The 21,546-nt window shown below is 44.3% G+C and overlaps 1 protein-coding gene across 9 annotated transcripts in view; it reads left to right on the top strand.

The window, feature by feature from the left end:
* The window catches only part of fancm (FA complementation group M), a 74,917-nt gene that overhangs the window by 24,902 nt on the left and 28,469 nt on the right, over positions 1–21,546 (top strand). For 8 of the 9 annotated variants that reach the window (XR_004822366.2, XR_004822367.2, XM_035752721.2 and 5 more), the window contains exons 5-13: positions 2,317–2,448; positions 2,794–2,926; positions 3,024–3,113; positions 3,283–3,381; positions 3,772–3,950; positions 6,075–6,281; positions 7,859–8,114; positions 9,576–9,727; positions 10,083–10,241. Coding sequence is in view for 7 of the 9 variants with exons in the window: in XM_035752721.2 (XP_035608614.1) it covers positions 2,317–2,448; positions 2,794–2,926; positions 3,024–3,113; positions 3,283–3,381; positions 3,772–3,950; positions 6,075–6,281; positions 7,859–8,114; positions 9,576–9,727; positions 10,083–10,241 (1,407 nt within the window). In the remaining 2 variants the exon portion in view is untranslated. The remainder of the gene's footprint in view (positions 1–2,316; positions 2,449–2,793; positions 2,927–3,023; positions 3,114–3,282; positions 3,382–3,771; positions 3,951–6,074; positions 6,282–7,858; positions 8,115–9,575; positions 9,728–10,082; positions 10,242–21,546) is intronic. The other variant, XM_035752723.2, reaches the window with a different exon arrangement.

Here is a 21,546-nt window from a genome sequence, read left to right on the forward strand (position 1 = left end):
GTATTAAACCCCCGCCCCCAGAAACACCTTATTTACATAAGTATTCAGACCCTTTGCTATACTCGAAATTGAGCTCTGGTGCATCCTGTTTTCATTGATCGTCCGTGAGATGTTTCTACATTTTTTTTTATTAGTTAAAAATGTACCCCCTTTTCTCCCCAATTTCGTTGGTGTCCAATTGTTAGTAATTACTATTTTGTCTCATTGCTACAACTCCTGTATGGGCTCGGGAGAGACGAAGGTCGAGAGCCATGCGTCCTCCGAAACACAACCCAACCAAGACGCACTGCTTCTTAACACAGCGTGCATCTAACCCAGAAGCCAGCCGCACCAATGTGTCAGAGGAAACACCGTGCACCTGGCGACCTTGGTTAGCGTGCACTGTGCCCGGTGCCCGGCCCGCCACAGGAGTCACTGGTGCGCGATGAGACAAACCCTCTCCAACCCGGACGACGCTAGGCCAATTGTGCGTCGCCCCACGGACCTCATAAGTCGCGGCCGGCTGCGACAGAGCCCGGGCGCGAACCCAGAGTCTCTGATGGCACAGCTAGTGCTGCGATCCAGTGCCCTAGACTACTGCGCCACCTGGGAGGCCCTGAGATATTTCTACAATTTGATTGGAGTCCACCTGTGGTAAATTCAAATGATTGGACATGATTTGGAAAATCATGTCCAACCAAGCCATGAGGTTGAAGGAATTGTCCGTAGAGCTCCGAGACAGGATTGTGTAGGCACAAATCTGGGGAAGGGTACCAAAACATTTCTGCAGCATTTGATGGAACCACGAAGACTCTTCCAAGAGCTTGCTGCCCGGCCAAACTTACCAATCTGACGGGAAGAACCAGATGGTCACTCTGACAGGGTTCCTCAGTGGAGATGGGAGAATGTTTTTCAGCAGCAGGGACTGGGAGACTAGTCGGGATCAAGGGAAAGTTGAACGGAGCAAAGTGCAGAGATCCTTGATGAAAACCTGCTCCAGAGCGCTCGGGACCTCAGACTGGGATGAAGGTTCACCTTCCAACTGGACAATGACCCTAAGCACACAGCCAAGACAATGCAGGAGTGGCTTCAGGACAAGTCTCTGAATATCCTTGAGTGGCCCAGCCAAAGCCCGGACTTGAACACAATCTTGTGTGTGGTAGCAGAGAGAACAGTCTACGACTTGGGTGACTGTAGTCTTAGACATTTTTTGGGCCTTCCTCTGACACCACCTAGTATATAGTTCCTGGATGGCAGGAAGCTTGGCGCCAGTGATATACTGGGCCGTACGCACTACCCTCTGCAGTTGCCATACCAGGCAGTGATGCAACCAGTCAGGATGCACTCGATGGTGCACCTGTAGAACCTTTTGAGGATCTGGGGACCCATGCCAAATCAAATTGTATTTGTCACATGCGCCGAATTTAGTTTTAATTTACCTTAGTGAAATGCTTACTTACAAGCCCTTAACCAACAATGCAGTTTTAAGAAAATACAAACACAAAAAAAGTCAGTAATAAAAGTAACAAATAATTAAAGAGCAGCAGTAAAATAACAATAGCGAGGCTATATACAGGGGGTACCGGTACAGAGTCAATGTGCGGGGGCACCGGTTAGTTGATGTAATTGAGGTAATATGTACATGTAGGTAAAGTTAATAAAGTGACTATGCATAGATAATAACGGAGAATAGCAGCGTAGAAGAGGCAGGGGGGGAATGCAAATACTCTGGGTAACCATTTGATTAGATGTTCAGGAGTTCAGGAGTCTTATGGCTTGGGGGTAGAAGCTGTTTAGAAGCCTCTTGGACCTAGACGTGGCGCTCCTGTAGCGCTTGCCGTGCGGTAGCAGAGAAAACCGTCTATGACTACTATGTCCAATCGGTTGAAATCCTCACCTTGATTGGGGGAAATCCTCCCTAATGTGTTTGTCTTGTGTGTGTGTGACCAAAATATCTTCGATTGGTATCTATCTAATATGCTTTTGCGATGTAAAAGATTATCGGTTCTGTAAATAATGTGAGTAGCGACTTATGTGAATCGAGGACTCCATACAAAGCATTCTTTTCTTATTTTTCTTCTATACCAGCCTATAATTGACTTACCTTATTCTGAATAATTGCAGTCCCACTGGTTCCAGGGCTTCCTGTTGGAGACTTCAATCTCCTGCTGGGAAGATTAAAGGATATGAATATTGTGGCCACAACAATAAAAATAAATCTGCCTCGCTCTGAAATAGGGAACAGATAATTGCAGAGCCTTCTTCGGTTTTGTATTGCGTTTGTTGAAATAGGCGCTCAACTTATCCTGTCGGTGTCGCCCATTATTGTTGTTCCAGGTACTGGAACGGTTCACGGGCCGTCTGATCCAGAACAGGGCGATGTCTCACCGCGACTTGCGCTCCCTCACCAAGTACCAGCTCATCCTGGCCCGGGAACAGTTCCGCAAGAACCCTCCGCCCCACGTCACGGTGCGGTATACACACGGATGCATGCAGGCACACAGTGCCACCACACACCACCACCACACGACATACACACACACACACACAGAGAGAAAGGCAATCCTTGACTTACACTATACTTTTAATAACTTTATGAACATTTTGTAACACATAGCCAACCAATGCTCATCTTTTTTGGAGTAGGAATGTCCTCAGAGTATCCCCTATTAATTTTCTTCTATGATCAAGCTGTTTTGCTATGGAAATCCAATGTCAAATTGACTTGCAAATCGATGTCATGTTCTGTCTTGCTGTCAAATTAAGTCAAGCGACACACGTTAAGCCTCTCTTTGTGGTCATGGCTGTTAACAGGGGGCTCAGCAAGGGGCTCTGGAGGGGGACTTTGCCCTGTGTATCAGCCTGTACCATGGCTACGAGCTGCTGCTCCAAATGGGCCTTCGCTCCCTCTTCTTCTTTGTCCAGGGCATCATGGATGGCACCAAAGGTAGGTAGGAGGCACCTCCCTACTCGCTTACTCGCTCACTCACTCAAGTGATAGCTTGCATTCTGCTCAGCTGATTTCTCTATTTATGCCAACTCAGAGAAGTCTCGAGCCAGGAACGAGCTACAGCGCAACGCCACCTTCATGGACCTGTACCAGGAGATGGCGGCCATGTTTGGAAAGCCCACCGGTGGGATACCGTTCCTACAGCCATGTTCCTACAGTTTTTGAAGCCACATGATAACACTTTATTTCACAGCCAGGCTGGTACTTTCCTGGTATTTACATGGTGAATACTAAGAAACTGTGGTTGCCATGTATTGATGGCCTGATTGCCATGTATTGCGCTTTGCTTCCAGGCCCCGAGGAGCCCTTCATCTACAGCCACCCCAAACTGCAGAAGCTTGAGGAGGTAGTGCTCGGGCACTTTAAAATATGGGCTGAGAGCTCCAGCACTGGTAATTTACTCTCTTGTTAGTAATGACTAACTGCACCCGACTCTTAGCGATGACTCATCCTTTTAAGATATTTAACTTGAGCCGAGGTAAACCGCAGGCTTGAATGGCATGGTTAAAGTCAGTGTGCTCCAGGTGTTGTTAGTCCGTATTTGCTTTGAGTAGTATCAGATGCACTTAATAAGCAGTTCATCAGTTGTAAGAGCACACACACGCACTGAGGATGGCACTAACCAAATGTATGCAGTGTGTATTTCAGTATGAAATGTTGCATAAAAGGAAATTAAGACGTATACTGAATTTCCAACTACATGAAGTGAGCCCTGGTTGCCCCCTTTCCATTGGTTGTAAGTAACCTCTTTCTCTTTTCCCTCTCCTCTTTGATTGGTCCAGGCTCTGGGCCCCAGGAAGTGAGCACACGCGTGATGATCTTTTCGTCGTTCCGGGAGAGTGTGCAGGAGATTGCCGCCATGTTAAATCGCCACCTGCCCCTGGTCAAAGTCATGACCTTTATGGGCCAGGCCTCGGCAGGGAAGGGGATCAAAGGGTTCACCCAGAAGGAGCAGCTGGAGGTAAAAACACTCCTAGGTTCTGGATAGAACATAAACGGGGTTATTCGATTGTCCACATGGGAGAACCCTTTGAAGAACTTTTTCACAGAGCGTCCTACCTGTAACCTACCTGCAACCTACCTGTAACCTACCTGTAACCCAAAAGGGTTCTTCAAAGGGTTTTCCCATGTGTACAGTCGAAGAACTCTTTTGGACCACCACCTTCAGTGCATAGGCCTGCGAGTAATGTTGCCGTGTTGCTTTGAATCCCAGACCTACGGCTGCTTTGTTTTACAACCCCTCTCTTTCACTTACCTCCTTCTATGCGTCCTAACTCCTCAGTAAGATGTCTGATATTACCTCGACTAACCCGCGCCGCCACACATTGACTCTGTACCCGTAACCTCTGTATATAGCCTCGTTACTGTTATTGTATTGTCGCTCTTTAATCATTTTTTAAATAATTTAATTTGATTTTTTTAAATTTTCGTAAATACTTTCTTTAACACTTATTTTTCATAAAACTGCATTGTTGGTTAAGGGCTTGTAATTAAGCATTTCACTGTAAGGTCTACACCTTTTGTGTTCGGCGCATGTGGCAAATAAAATGCGATTTGATTTTGATAAATACTAAAAAACACAATGCGTGTGCCACTGTCACACCAGGTGACAAGACTGATGACACAAGCTCAAGGTAACGCCAGGATAACGTCATTATAAAGGGTAGTATTTGATTAACATGGCTTGGTTTACATTGTGCTTGTACTGGGATTTGGTCCAAATGAACCAACAAAGGACACACTGGAAAGTGCCTCCCAAATACCTGTATTGAGCAAAGCTAAACGGCACAAACTTTCAATGTTATCCAAAAGTGTGATTGCTTTAGCAGCTCTGACTGAAGCTAAGGTGTTTTTTTTGTGTGTCCTGGAGACGGCTACAACATTGACCATATTAGGCTTGTCTTCTCAGGCCCTCAGCGTTCTCTATTCCTGACTCGCAGACAGAGTCTATGCTTAGCTTAGATAGTTAACACATCCTGCTCTGTCTTGTCACTGTGTGTTGGCGAGCTGCCAATATTTTTGTTTAATTTATTCATTTAAATGTACTGATATCCACATGGCAGTCAAATATACTGAAATACATGGATATTACAATACATACACAATAACACATTCAAGTTGAAATCACAAGTAAAATTCATGTCAATATGTACGTTAAGGAGACCCAAAGAGTTTTGTTGATTAATTTGCATAGGTAGGGTATGGGAGACTGGTGTGCTGGTAGAAATATATTTTCACACCTGTACCACATGTATAACATAATGTAGGTAGGCCTGTATACAATGGAGAAGGTAAGGCGATTTACGATAAAGAAAGAAAGCAGCCAGTTCAGGTAAAGATTATTATATAAATGATATGTTTTATGTTCTTCAAAAACCACCAGCAAATCAATTGAATTGCTAAACTGTTAGCCTCTAGGCTAAATGTAGCACCCACCATTAACTTACAGGAACATAGCCGACAGTAGCGTTTGAAGAACTAGCTGGTCCCCCCCATTTGTACTTTAGCACAAAATGTTATGCCGCTCATAAGTATCATTCCTCTGCAGGTCGTCGATAAATTGCATTGGTCCCGACTCCTGAATATTTTAAGGCTTCTGTTTTGTACAGAGATACGCAGTTAATGCATAGGCCTGCTCAGCTCCTCTTCAACTCCCTGAGTCACCGAGGACATGATGTCACAGAGTACAGTAGCACTGTGCCTTCAGCTCTGTGCCTTCATGAGAGCTGCTGTATAAGGAAACATCTACCTTAATCCTAAACTGTGCTGGATTCAATTACCAGTATAATGGTTCAGTAATTTATTGATGCAAACAAAGTACAGTATATATTCACAGGTGTGTGTGTGTGCGCAAATATGGTAATTCAGCACCATTCAGTGACTCATATTCAGTATTTGTGGCCCTGACCCCATGCTGGAATCGATTCCACAACCCTTGTGTTGCTATCACCATGCTCTTACCCACTAAATCATTAGAACCACATGACTTGACAGCACAGACATACATGTTTGTGATTGACTTCACATACAGGCACAGTGAACATTTCTGTCATCCTGATAAAATGTATTGATTTCTGTACCGAAGGTGATGCAGAGGTTTCGGGAGGGGGGCTTCAACACCCTGGTGTCCACCTGCGTGGGCGAGGAGGGGCTGGACATCGGCGAGGTGGACCTCATCGTGTGCTTCGACGCCCAGAAGAGTCCCATCCGCCTGGTTCAGCGCATGGGCCGCACCGGACGCAAACGCCAGGGCCGCATAGTGGTCATCTTGGCCGAGGGACGAGAGGAGAGAGTGAGCGACAACTCCTGCCTTTGGAATCTTAGGAATGGTCCCACATCTGTTTGCGCTGTACCTCTACGGTTATTCCTATGATTGTTGTCATTCCAAACGTGTTTATGTTTGGCATGACAATTAACATAAGGGTTAGCAAGACTGCACCAGGTCAATGGAATGTCCTTATTTTTTTCCATCATATTTATTTATTGAGACAGTTGAATAGAGAGGGCGAGACTGAGGTATAAAGTGTGCTCTAGACCTAGCTGTGTTTCCACTCTTTCAAAATACCAAATTCCACAACCCCCAACCGGGACCAGTCTTTTGTGTCTGACGGATTTTGGCTCTGGAGTCTCTGTCTAGTGTTTACAAGTGTCTGGCTCCTTCCCAGGCATCTTACCGTTTATATTGGTTTCCTTTGTTGTGCGAAGATAGACCAAACATCCTCAAGTGTACTTTGTGTTACCTGGCACTGCTTTAAGACCCCATGCTTATCCTGTTTTGTCACACATTGATCAACCGCCAAAAAACATTTTGCTCTAGAGTTGTGTCTCGAATTAACAAATACAGTGCTATCAGAAAGTATTCATACTCGTTGACTTATTCCCCATTTTGTTGTGTTATAGCCTGAAATCAATATGGATTTAAAAAAAATATATATATCCTCTTGCCCATCTACACACAATACCTCGTAATCGTGAAAACAAGTTTTTAGAAGTTTGTGTTGTATCGGATTTGCCCCAAACATAACAGTTTGTATTTAGGACTAAAAGTTTGTATTTAGGACTAAAAGTTAATTGCAGTACTAATTCAGTGCCTTGTTGCAAACAGGATGCATGTTTTGGAATATTTGTTATTCTGTGCAGGCTTCCTTCTTCTTTTCACTCTGTCAATTAGGTTAGTAATTGTGGAGTAACTACAATGTTGTTGATCCATCCTTAGTTTTCTCCTTTCACAGCCATGAAACTCTGTTTTAAAGTCACCATTGGCCGTATGGTGAAATCCTTTAGTTAGGAAGGACGCCTGTATCCTTGTGGTGACAGGGTGTATGGATACATCTTACAAAGTGTAATTAACTGCAACATTCTCAAAGGGATATTCAATGTCTTTTTTTCTTCTTTTTACCCATCTATCAATAGATGCCCGTCTTTGAGGCATTGGAAAACCTCCGGGTCTTTGTGAGGCATTGGACATCTGTGTTAGAAATTCACTGCTTGACTGAGGGATCTTCTAGATAATTGCATGTGTGAGGTACAGAGATGAGGTAGTCAATTAAAAAGGTCATGTTAGACACTATTATTGCACACAGAGTGAGTCCATGCAACTTATTATGTGACTTGTTAAGCAAATCACTTTGACACCATCGGGTATTGTGTGTAGACCAGTGACGACACGTTAAATATTCATACATTTTCAAATTCAGGCTGTAACACAACAAAATGTGGGAAAAGTGTGAATACATTCTGAACGCATTGTAAGCATGAAATAGCTTTAAATCATCTTGACTACGTTTTGAAACGCCCTTTGTTTGAGCGCGGACCCCCTAATCTGCAACCACCCGACTCTTTGTCGGACATCTTTTGTTTCCCCCTCAGACCTACAACCAGAGCCAGAGCAACAAGCGCAGGGTGTACAAGTCTATCGTGGGGAACAGCCACAGTTTCCACATGTTCCCCCACAACCCCCGCATGCTGCCCGACGGGGTGCATCCCGCCCTGCACAAGATGCACATCACCTGTGGCCAGTTTGACCACCGGGAAAGCAGCGGGCGGCTCGCCGGGGGTTGGAGGGGGCGCAGGTCCCACTCCTTGGAGGGCCAACGTGAGTCCCTTATTCTTCCGCATGATCTAGGTAAGAGAGGCTGGGGCTCTTGATATGTCTGTGATTGAATCGAACCGACAGCAAAGACTCTCATAGATAATAGTCTTGGTGTTGTTATCACTGTGCTCCAAATATTTGGGCATCTTGTCCAGAGCAGAGCAATGTTTGCATTTAACTAAATCTTTTTCATTTGACATACACTACAGTTCAAAAGTTTGGGGTCACTTAGAAATGTCCTTGCTTTTGAAAGAAAATAACATTTTTTTGGTCTATTAAAATAACATAAGTGATCAGAAATACAGTGTAGAAATTGTTAATGTTGTAAATGACTATTGTAGCTGGAAACGGCTGATTTTTAATGGAAAATCTACAATAACTGATAACGGGCGTACAGAGGCCCGTTATCAGCAACCATCACTCCTGTGTTCAAATGGAATGTTGTGTTAGCTAATCCAAGTTTACCATTTTAAAAGGATAATTCATCATTAGAAAACGCTTTTGCAATTATGTTAGCAAAGCTGAAAACTGTTGTTCTGATTAAAGAAGCAATAAATCTGACCTTCTTTAGACTAGTTGAGTATCTGGTCGAGTTCCTCTGTCCAGTGTCTGTGTTCTTTTGCCCATCTTAATCTTTTCTTTTTATTGGCCAGTCTGAGATATGGCTTTTTCTTTGCAACTCTGCCTAGAAGGCCAGCATCTTGGGGGTTGCGTCTTCACTGTTGACGTTGAGACTGGTGTTTTGCGGGTACTACTTAATGAAGATGCCAGTTGAGCATTTGTGAGGCGTCTGTTTCTCAAACTAGACACTTTAATGTACTTGTCCTCTTGCTGTGCACCAGGGCCTCCCACTCCTCTTTCTATTCTGGTTGGAGCCCGTTTGCGCTGTTCTGTGAATGGAGTAGTACACAGCGTTCTCACTGTGGAATAGCCTTTATGTCTCAGAACAAGAATAGACTGACGAGTTTCAGAAGAAAGTGCTTTGTTTCTGGCCATTTTGAGCCTGTAATCGAGCCCACAAATGCTGATGCTCCAGATACTCAACTAGTTTAAAGAAGGCCAGATTTATTGCTTCTTTAAATCAGCACAACCGTTTTCAGCTGTGCTAACATAATTGCAAAAGGGTTTTCTAATGATCAATTAGCCTTTTAAAATGACAAACTTGGATTAGCTAACACAACGTGCCATTGGAACACAGGAGTGATGGTTGCTGATAATGGGCTGCTGTTTCCAGCTGCAATAGTCATTTACAACATAAACAAAATCTACACTGTATTTCTGATTAATTTGATGTTATTTTAATGGACAAAAAATGTTGCATTTCTTTCAAAAACAAGGACATTTCTAAGTGACCCCAAACTTTTGAACGGTAGTGTATGTATTGGCTCTCCGTGTACCTGTATTGTAAGCTTTTGTAACAGTTGAAAGACAGACAACGGGCCTCTCAGCTTTGGAGTATAAAGGCGGCTTCCCCCTTGTGTTTTAATGATCCAGTCGGGCACCAGGAGAGTGTGAAGAAGGATGGCTTCCTTAGCCCCTCTGAGCTCACTCACTGGGAGTCTACGATGAAACTGGGGGAGGGGGAGGCTCCACCCATTCTAAGACGGTCCCGCTTCCTCTCAAAACAGGAAGGCTCGCCACCTCGGGTGAGTCATGGGTTAAATTCTTGCACGGATCAAACACATTGGCCAGTCACACACACACACACTACAAATGTATGCACTCACGTATCTTAGATTATTTTTTATTTTTTTTACCTTTATGTAACTAGCCAGGTCAGTTAAGAACAAATTCTTATTTACAATGACGGCCTAGGAACAGTGTCCCTGCCTTGTTCAGGGGCAGAACGACAGATTTTTACCTTGTCAGCTCGGGGATTCGATCCACCAACCTTTTGGTTACTGGCCCAACGAGCTAACCACTACCTGCCGCCCCATTATCTCTTTGAATAATATATGCTAAGTTTTATGTTTTATGATTATGTTGTGTATGTGGCTGTAGGTGGAGCTGCTCTCCAGCGGGCCAACAAGGGAGCTGTCTCTGTGGGAGTGGAGACACTGGCAGAACCAGCCCTTCCCCACTCACATTGTGAACCACTCCAACCGCTGCCACCACTTCACCAAGGTCATGGATCTCATTGACGGCCTGCGCCAGGAAGAGGTGAGAGGGAGGGCAACCTCAGAGGGGGTCATCCATCTACCCATCCATATACAGTTGAAGTCAGAAGTTTACATACACCTTAGCCAAATACATTTAATCTCAGTTTTTCACAATTCCTGACATTTTAATCTGAGTTAAAATTCCCTGTTTTAGGTCAGTTTGGATCACCACTTTATTTTAAGAATGTGAAATGTCAGAATAATAGCAGAGAGATTTATTTCAGCTTTTATTTATTTTAGCTTTTATTTATTTCATCACATTCCCAGGGGGTCAGAAGTTTACATACACTCAATTAGTATTTGTTAGCATTGCCTTTAAATTGTTTAACTTGGGTCAAACGTTTCGGGTAGCCTTCCACTAGCTTCCCACAATAAATTGGGTGAATTTTGGCCCATTCCTCCTGACAGAGCTGGTGTAACTGAGTCAGGTTTGTAGACCTCCTTGCTCGCACATGCTTTTTCGGTTCTGCCCACAAATTTTCTATAGGATTGAGGTCAGAGCTTTGTGATAGCCACTCCAATACCTTGACTTTGTTGTCCTTAAGCCAATTTGCCACAACTTTGGAAGTATGCTTGGGGTCATTGTCCATTTGGAAGACCGATTTGCGACCAAGCTTTAACTTCCTGACTGATGTCTTGAGATGTTGCTTCAATATATCCACATAAACATCCGGCGCCGACAGAGATGGCCGCCTCGCTTCACGTTCTTAGGAAACTATGCAGTATTTTTTTATTTTATTATTTCTTAGACTGTTACCCCAGGAAATCTTAAGTCTTATTACATACAGCCAGGAGGAACTATTGGATACTTTTTTTTTATTTGACCTTTATTTAACTAGGCAAGTCAGTTAAGAACAAATTCTTATTTTCAATGACGGCCTCGGAACGGTGGGTTAACTGCCTGTTCAGGGGCAGAACGACAGATTTGTACCATGTCAGCTCAGGGGTTAGAACTTGCGACCTTCCAGTTACTAGTCCAACGCTCTAACCACTAGGCTAGAGCAACGTCAACTTACCAACATTATGACCAGGAATACTACTTTCCCGAAGCGGATCCTCTGTTTGGTCCACCACCCAGGACAATGGATCGGATCCCAGCAGGTGACCCAAAACAGCGGCACCGAAGAAGGGGCAGACGGAGCGGTCTTCTGGTCAGGCTCCGTAGACAGGCACATCGCCCACCGCTCCCGAGTAAACTACTCGCCGATGTCCAGTCTCTTGACAACAAGGTAGACGAAATCCGAGCAAGGGTTGCCTTCCAGAGAGACTTCAGAGATTGCATCATTCTCTGCTTCATTGAAACATCGCTCACTTGGGATTCGTTATCAGAGTCGGTACAGTCTCCTTCGTTCTTCACGCATTGCGCAGACAGAAACAAACGTCTCTTTGGTAAGGTGGGCGGGGGTGTATGCCTTATGATTTTATCGAGTCGTGGTGTTATCATAACAACGTACTGGAACTGAAGTCCTTTTGTTCACGTGACCTAGAATTCTTTACAATCAAATGCCGACCGCATTATCTACCAAGATAATTCTCTTCGCTTATAATCACAGTCGTGTATACCCTCCCTAAGCAGATTCCTCGACGGCCCTGAAAGAACTTCATTGGATTCTATGTAAACTGGAAACCACATATCCCGAGGCTGCATTTATTGTAGCTGGGGATTTTAACAAGGCTAATCTGAAAACAACGCTCCCTAAAGTTTATCAGCATATCGAATGCGCGACCCGGGCTGGCAAAATCCCGGATCATTGTTACTCTAACTTCTGCAACACATACAAAGCCCTCCCTTGCCCTCCTTTCGGGCGACTCCATTTTGTTGCTCCCAGCCTATTGACAGAAACTAGAACAGGAAACGCCCATACTCAGGTCTGTTCAACGCTGGTCTGACCAATCTGATTCCACGCTTCAAGATTGATTCGATCACGAGGACTGGGATATGTTCCGAATAGCGTCGAAGAACAACATTGACGTGTACGCTGATTCGGTGAGCGAGTTTATTAGCAAGTGCATCATTGATGTTGTACCCCCACGGCGAGTATTAAAACCTTCCCCAACCAGAAACCATGGATTGATGGCAGCAATCGCGCAAAACTGAAAGCGCGAACGACCGCTTTTAATCAGTGGTCAGTGGCTACACTCATTACATTTTAGCTTCATGACTTAAGCAGAGTTGCTAAAAGCATGTCTTCGTCAAGTAACGTTAGCCAATCAAAAATGTACGATTTAACCCTCTCATACAAACTTTAAACTGCAGTCAGGGGTGGGAAAAGTACACAATCGTCATACTTAAGTAAAAGTAAAGATACCTTAATAGAAAAAGACTCAAGTGAAAATCACTCAGTAAAATAGTACATAAGTATATTTAAACCAATTACTTTTACTCAAGTACCAAAAGTCATTAACTGCTAAGATATGCTTTTGTTTAAAAAGTATAAGTATATATAAATCATTTCACATTCCTTATATTAAGCAAACCAGACGGCACAATGTATTTTTATTTATTTATTTACTGATAGCCAGGGGCACACTCCAACACGACATAATATACAAATGAAGAATGTGTGTTTAGTGAGTCCGCCAGATCAGAGGCAGTAGGGATGACCAGGGATGTTCTCTTGATAGGTGCGCGAATTGAACCATTTTCCTGTCCTGCTAAGCATTCTAAATTTAACGAGTACTTTGCTGTGTCAGAGGAAATGTATGGAGTAAAAAGTACCTTATTGTCTTTAGGAATGTAGTGGAGTACAAGTAAAAGTTTGTCAAAAATATAAAATAGTAAATTAAAGTACAGAGACCCCCAAAAAACTACTTGAGTAGTACTTTAAGGGATTTTTTTTGGTGCCACCTCTGAAATCGCCACACAACGTTACAAATGAAAAAAACATACCCTATTTGTTTGATCTACATTTTACATGCTTTGGAGGGAGGATAGGTTTCCGCCATTGCGACAATTTCAGAATGTTACAATTTCAGGTAAAAACTCAATAACAAGTCTCAAATATTAGGGAAATGTCTGTCAGCTGTTTCAAAAACATTGGATCGTTCGTATAGCTTTAAAAGATAATCGGAGAGCTCCATTGTACTGACATTTGCCTTTCATTCAAAGACAGCTGATATTCAGTCCTTTAGAGCCCAAGGTTTGTTTCGGGTGGATCTAGTTTTCACCTTATCCTAATAAGCTATTTTGGAACGTTTCCTTCTCCACAGGTTAACGAGACGTCGTGCCAGTTGGTTCCTCTCGTTTGTTCACCGTGGAGATATTTGGGCCAACAAATAGGCCCCTATGTGTTGTAGGCTTGTTGTAGGCATCACAATCTCAACATCACAAACGGATCAATCTCGACGAGGACATTTTCAGTGCATGTAGAAGCTCTATTTGTGGTCATCCATCTCGCCAAAGTGTTATTCGCAAACAACCACAAAATAGGCCTTGCGTATATAGGCCACAGTTAACTGATGTTTCAACAGTTTGAAATGATCTGAAAGTAGTGTAGCTTGATTTTTCACCACCGTTTATATTTCCCACACTAGACCAATCCACGATCATCAAATCACATTTTATTGGTCACATACACATGGTTAGCAGACGTTAATGCGAGTGTGTAGCGAAATGCTTGTGCTTCTAGTTCCGGCAGTGCAGCAATATCTAACATGTAATCTAACAATTCTACAGCAACTACCTAATACACACATCTGAGTGAAGGAATGGAATAAGAATATATACATATAAATAAATGGATGAGCAATGACAGAGCATCATAGGCAAGATCCAATAGATGGTATAAAACATTGTTTGTTTGTGCAGCCTCTTTGTGTTTAGTGATGGCTGTTTAATAGTCTGATGGCCTTGAGATAGAAGCTGTTTTTCAGTCTCTCGGTCCCAGCTTTGATGCACCTGTACTGACCTCACCTTCTGGATGATAGCGGGGTGAACAGGCAGTGGCTCCGGGTAGCTGTTGTCCTTGATCTTTTTGGCTTTCCTGTGACATCGGGTGGTGTAGGTGTCCTGGAGGGCAGGTAGTTTTCCCACAGTGATGCGTTGTGCAGACCGCACCACCCTCTGGAGAGCCTTGCGGTTGTGGGCGGTGCAGTTGCTGTACCAGGCGGTGATTACAGCCCGACAGTATGCTCTCAATTGTGCATCTGTAAAAGTTTGAGAGTTTTAGGCAACATGCCAAATTTCTTCAGCCTCCTGAGGTTGAAGAGGCGCTGTTACGCCTTTTTCACCACACTGTCTGTGTGGGTGGAACATTTCAGTTTGTCCGTGATGTGTACGCCGAGGAACTTTAAAACTTTCTACCTTCTCCACTGCTGTCCCGTCGATGTGGACAGGTGGGGGGGTGCTCCCTCTGCTGTTTCCTTTATTCCAAACAACTTTCATAGTTTTTCCAACGGGGGCTTCATAGGATGAGCTCGACTTCCCTATTTACTGGTATTCTGTTTATCTTATTCCAGTCCCGCCTCCCCCTCGCTCTTTTCTTTAAGGCTTATTCAGAGGGCCAATGACATTAGCCAGGGCTTAGTTACATGGCCTAAATCGTAAAGGTCTTTGCATTCGTTATTTCGCCTGCGCTGCTTTCCTCTCCCCTCCTGCCCTCACCTTTTAAAACCAATGACTGTGGCAACGCAACAAAAACACCCCAATTTCAACAATTTCAAAGGGAAAGGTTTTTTGTTTATTCAAAAAAAAAAAGCGATCCCTTTTCATTTGAAGACCTCTCTCTGTTCGAGTCCGTGCACACACGCAGCCATGCTGCGTTTTGAATTTTCCTGTCTCCTCCCTTTTTTCATTTGCCTTTTATGATGGGGTGAGAGGGAGACACAGAGCAGGCAGACAGGCTGTCTCTCCCTCGCTTTTCTCAGAATTATTACGTTTCTCAGAATTTGTAAGCCCAGGAAGCACTAAGTAGGCCAGCCCTGGGTGACCTAGATATGCACGAACACGGGCTGAGCTAGGAAGAGCAGAGATTAGAGTGAAAGAGATGGGGAGCCTGACACCCTGTTGCCTCTGTGATGAACATAAGAGGGGCCTGTCCACTCCAAACCAGCAGTGTTTTGTTTGGTGTTCATTGGTAAGGGAAAACAGAGGGGTTTGGCTGTCACTATGGAACGGGATGAACTCGGGATTGGATTTAATTTCAATTTACTAGACTGGGCTGGCGGGTGCCTGGAACTCGCAGCTCAGCAGCACTCGTGTAAATTGTGAACCCAAACAATGTGAACCCAATGATCAAATGTTGGTCCAATGTTTTATATTGATGTTCCAGTTGAATTGAATAATGACATTCACTCGAGCAAACTGGTCAATTGTTTGAGCGAAAGACCAAGGACATTGTCTGGTCCATCGAAAAGGGAATTCAGTCCAATGACCCAATTGCTCTCTCACCAGTGTTGAAATGATAATTGCGTTTCAGACGTTTGCAATGTGTTTTATTACGTCATCTGCTTCTGTCTGTAATTTTTTATATTGGCATTTATATTTGAACAGGTGAGTCATATCTAATCAAGGACTTTGAATTTCAAGGGAAATTAAAGGATCAAGATTGACTACGCATTTGCACCAGTGCAAAATCTGATGTAACAAGGCAGTACTAACGAGTCAAATATGGGTAAAATAGGAATAAACGTTAAAGTGACATTAAATTCCAAAGTCACATCTTGTGAGATGTTTTCAGACCTCAAAAGTAGTTTGATGTCAAGATGAATCCACGTCTCAGACCATCTGTTTTGTAGATCCAGCAAAACTCCACAAGCTCTAAAATGAATGGATAAGATAGGCACCATGCAATTTCTGGATTTGCGGGGCTCATCTAATCCATGCATTTGGGGTGAAGGCATGTAAGCTGGATCCACACAACCAATGGTGTGCGATGTGGACTCATATTTACATTGGACTACTTTGGAGGTCTGACAAATTTAGATTCGGGTATATAATTACCCTTTTAAAGCAATTGTAAACAAACAGTTTAGTGGTTTGGCTTAGTTTCTTTCCTGTTTTATCCCCTTCTGTAAATATGCAGTACAATAAGCTTAGGGTGTTATTAAATAAGTCAAATACAATGCCTGATTGTGCTGCATGAATGTTTTGAAGTGTGAAACAGAAAAATTTGAGGGTGGGTAAATTTCTCCAGCCCCATCACTCAGTTTTTTACCAAAACAATGGTGGAACTGGTAGGGTTTCCGCTTTGTTTGAACTTCAGATTGCCCGTTTTTATCTATAGCTGTGTACTTCAATTGAAACAGACGTGAGCAAAGTGATCAGGCTGGTTTACAAGGCTAATGTATCACAGCCTCAATCTAACAAACATTCAAATGTCCCGTACGTTGTGTTCTCTAACCCCAGCCGCGTTCTGCCTCCCTTAGCGTAGTTCACAACTGTCAATATAATTAAATGTGTTTGCCAAGAGGCGCGATCTACGTATAACTCATAACTAGGCCACTTCCCCGTTTGAGCTCTATCTATACCCTCAGTATTTAACTCCCTGTGTGGATGTGCTGGAGAGGTACACTATATATACCAAAGTATGTGGAAACCCCTTCAAATTAGTGGATTCAGCTATTTCAGTCACACCTGTTGCTGACAGGTGTATAAAATTGAGCACACAGCCATGCAATCTCCATAGACAAGCATTGGCAGTAAAATGGCCTTACTGAAGCTCTGTGACTTTCAACATGGCACCGTCATCTGTAAGTGCTGTTATTGCCCAAATGCATAGTGCCAACTGTAAAGTTTGGTAGAGGAAGAATAATGGTCTGGGGCTGTTTTTCATGATCCGGCTAGGCCCCTTAGTTCCAGTGAAGGGATATCTTAACGCTACAGTGCTTCCAGTTTTGTGGCAACAGTTTGGGGAAGGCCCTTTCATGTTTCAGCATGACAATGCCCCCATGCACATAGCGAGGTCCATACAGAAATGGTTTGTCTAGATTGGTGTGAAAGAACTTGACTGTCCTTCGGGATTAATGGGAACGCCGACTCCGAGCCAGGCCTAATCACCCAACATCAGTGCCCGACATCACTAGTGCTCTTGTGGCTGAATGGAAGTCCCCGCTAACATCTAGTGGAAAGCCTTCCCAGAAGAGCAGAGGTTGTTATCGCAGCAAAGGGGGGGACCAACTCCATATTAATTCCCATGATTTTGGAATGAGATGTTCGACGAGCAGTGTCCACATACTTTTGGTCATGTGGTGTAAGCATGTGTGGCATGTCGTAGCTGTAGTGGAAGGGGGCAACGCCCCGACTACAGCTGTGTTCTGCTGTTTCTCTACCAGTCATCAGGTAGAATGCTCTGGAATGCTCAGTGATACATTTGTAAGGCACCACAGTTGGATACTGTCCTAGCTGTCGTATCCATCCTTCATCACCTGGATGTTGATAGGTTGATTATATGACCAGTGTTAACTGGCTACCCATTTATTCTCCATCATCATAGAATAGAATAAACATGTCTTGTCCATCCAAGGATGGTCATTTTTCTTTGCCATCATACAAGAGTCACACGTTTATCATACAAATTACAACCAGTTGACCTGACACACCGTACTATACATGTAGAGGGATATACACTCACGTTCTTGGGCTTAAGTCCTTTCATAAGACCACTGAGGACCCTGACCTATCCTCCTCCCGCTCCTAATGTCGCTGGAGGGAATAGCAGCACTTTTACTGTCTCCTGACCAATTGTGCTATTTTGCTAATTGTGCTGATTGTAACTTTTTTTGTACATAATGTTTCCTTCCATCGTTTTCTATGACCGAAAAGAGCTTCTTAACACCAGAACAGCGATCACTAACCTCGATTTGGATGAGGATTTCTACTTCAAAGAGTCTGCGGCGAAGGACATACTGCTCATCCCGGAACCAGGTCTAAATCCCAGAGTCTCTGAAAAAGAAGAGGCAGGGTTATAGAGGATGGCGTGCTGGATACCTGACGAGATTACGTTGTGAGTGGATAAAGTGGATAAACCGCCTCCACCTTCCGTTCTGTTGGCGAATGTGCAGAATCAGTGGAGCATAAACTGGACGAGCTCCATTCGAGACTATCCTATCAACGTGATCTGACGAACTGTAATATCCTGTTTCTCCGAGTCATGGCTGAACAAGGACATGGAACATATAAATCTAGCTGTTCTTTCTGTACATCGGCAGGACAGAACGGCAAACTCAAGGGGGGTGGGTGTGTGTCTCTTTTGTTAACAACAGCTGGTGCGCAATCTCTAATATTAAGGAAATCTCGAGGTTCTACTCGCCTGAGTTAAAATACCTTATGATAAGCTGTAGACCATACTATTTAACAAGAGTTTTCACATGGTTTTTTTGTAGCTGTCTATTTACCACCACAAACCAATGCTGACACTAAGACCACATTCAACAAGCTATATTTACATTTACATTACATTTAAGTCATTTAGCAGACGCTCTTATCCAGAGCGACTTACAAATCAAATCAAATCAAATCAAATTTTATTTGTCACATACACATGGTTAGCAGATGTTAAATGCGAGTGTAGCGAAATGCTTGTGCTTCTAGTTCCGACAATGCAGTGATAACCAACAAGTAATCTAACTAACAATTCCTAAACTACTGTCTTATACACAGTGTAAGGGGATAAGGAACATGTACATAAGGATATATGAATGAGTGATGGTACAGAGCAGCATACAGTAGATGGTATCGAGTACAGTATATACATATGAGATGAGTGTGTAGACAAAGTAAACAAAGTGGCATAGTTAAAGTGGCTAGTGATACATGTGTTACATAAGGATGCAGTCGATGATGTAGAGTACAGTATATACATATGCATATGAGATGAATAATGTAGGGTAAGTAACATTATATAAGGTAGCATTGTTTAAAGTGGCTAGTGATATATTTACATAATTCCCATCAATTCCCATTATTAAAATGGCTGGAGTTGGGTCAGTGTCAATGACAGTGTGTTGGCAGCAGCCACTCAATGTTAGTGGTGGCTGTTTAACAGTCTGATGGCCTTGAGATAGAAGCTGTTTTTCAGTCTCTCGGTCCCAGCTTTGATGCACCTGTACTGACCTCGCCTTCTGGATGATAGCGGGGTGAACAGGCAGTGGTTCGGTGGTTGATGTCCTTGATGATCTTTATGGCCTTCCTGTAACAACGGGTGGTGTAGGTGTCCTGGAGGGCAGGTAGTTTGCCCCCGGTGATGCGTTGTGCAGTCCTCACTACCCTCTGGAGAGCCTTACGGTTGAGGGCGGAGCAGTTGCCGTACCAGGCGGTGATACAGCCCGCCAGGATGCTCTCGATTGTGCATCTGTAGAAGTTTGTGAGTGCTTTTGGTGACAAGCCGAATTTCTTCAGTCTCCTGAGGTTGAATAGGCGCTGCTGCGCCTTCTTCACGACGCTGTCAGTGTGAGTGGACCAATTCAGTTTGTCTGTGATGTGTATGCCGAGGAACTTAAAACTAGCTACCCTCTCCACTACTGTTCCATCGATGTGGATAGGGGGGTGTTCCCTCTGCTGTTTCCTGAAGTCCACAATCATCTCCTTAGTTTTGTTGACGTTGAGTGTGAGGTTATTTTCCTGACACCACACTCCGAGGGCCCTCACCTCCTCCCTGTAGGCCGTCTCGTCGTTGTTGGTAATCAAGCCTACCACTGTTGTGTCGTCCGCAAACTTGATGATTGAGTTGGAGGCGTGCGTGGCCACGCAGTCGTGGGTGAACAGGGAGTACAGGAGAGGGCTCAGAACGCACCCTTGTGGGGCCCCCGTGTTGAGGATCAGCGGGGAGGAGATGTTGTTGCCTACCCTCACCACCTGGGGCGGCCCGTCAGGAAGTCCAGTACCCAGTTGCACAGGGCGGGGTCGAGACCCAGGGTCTCGAGCTCGATGACGAGCTTGGAGGGTACTATGGTGTTGAATGCCGAGCTGTAGTCGATGAACAGCATTCTCACATAGGTATTCCTCTTGTCCAGGTGGGTTAGGGCAGTGTGCAGTGTGGTTGAGATTGCATCGTCTGTGGACCTATTTGGGCGGTAAGCAAATTGGAGTGGGTCTAGGGTGTCAGGTAGGGTGGAGGTGATATGGTCCTTGACTAGTCTCTCAAAGCACTTCATGATGACGGAGGTGAGTGCTACGGGGCGGTAGTCGTTTAGCTCAGTTACCTTAGCTTTCTTGGGAACAGGAACAACGGTGGCCCTCTTGAAGCATGTGGGAACAGCAGACTGGTATAGGGATTGATTGAATATGCCCGTAAACACACCGGCCAGCTGGTCTGCGCATGCTCTGAGGGCGCGGCTGGGGATGCCGTCTGGGCCTGCAGCCTTGCGAGGGTTAACACGTTTAAATGTCTTACTCACCTCGGCTGCAGTGAAGGAGAGACCGCATGTTTCCGTTGCAGGCCGTGTCAGTGGCACTGTATTGTCCTCAAAGCGGGCAAAAAAGTTATTTAGTCTGCCTGGGAGCAAGACATCCTGGTCTGTGACTGGGCTGGATTTCATCTTGTAGTCCGTGATTGACTGTAGACCCTGCCACATGCCTCTTGTGTCTGAGCCATTGAATTGAGATTCCACTTTGTCTCTGTACTGACGCTTAGCTTGTTTAATAGCCTTGCGGAGGGAATAGCTGCACTGTTTGTATTCAGTCATGTTGCCAGACACCTTGCCCTGATTAAAAGCAGTGGTTCGCGCTTTCAGTTTCACGCGAATGCTGCCATCAATCCACGGTTTCTGGTTAGGGAATGTTTTTATCGTTGCTATGGGAACGACATCTTCGACGCACGTTCTAATGAACTCGTACACCGAATCAGCGTATTCGTCAATATTCCCATCTGACGCAATACGAAACATGTCCCAGTCCACGTGATGGAAGCAGTCTTGGAGTGTAGAGTCAGCTTGGTCTGACCAGCGTTGGACAGACCTCAGCGTGGGAGCCTCTTGTTTTAATTTCTGCCTGTAGGCAGGGATCAGCAAAATGGAGTCGTGGTCAGCTTTTCCGAAAGGGGGCGGGGCAGGGCCTTATATGCGTCGCGGAAGTTAGAGTAACAATGATCCAAGGTTTTACCACCCCTGGTTGCGCAATCGATATGCTGATAAAATTTAGGGAGTCTTGTTTTCAGATTGGCTTTGTTAAAATCCCCAGCTACAATGAATGCAGCCTCCGGATAAATGTTTTCCAGTTTGCAAAGAGTTAAATAAAGTTCGTTCAGAGCCATCGATGTGTCTGCTTGGGGGATATATACGGCTGTGATTATAATCGAAGAGAATTCTCTTGGAAGATAATGCGGTCTACATTTGATTGTGAGGAATTCTAAATCAGGTGAACAGAAGGA

Source organism: Oncorhynchus keta, chromosome 35 (genome assembly GCF_023373465.1).
Source record: "Oncorhynchus keta strain PuntledgeMale-10-30-2019 chromosome 35, Oket_V2, whole genome shotgun sequence".
NCBI lineage: Eukaryota > Metazoa > Chordata > Actinopteri > Salmoniformes > Salmonidae > Oncorhynchus > Oncorhynchus keta.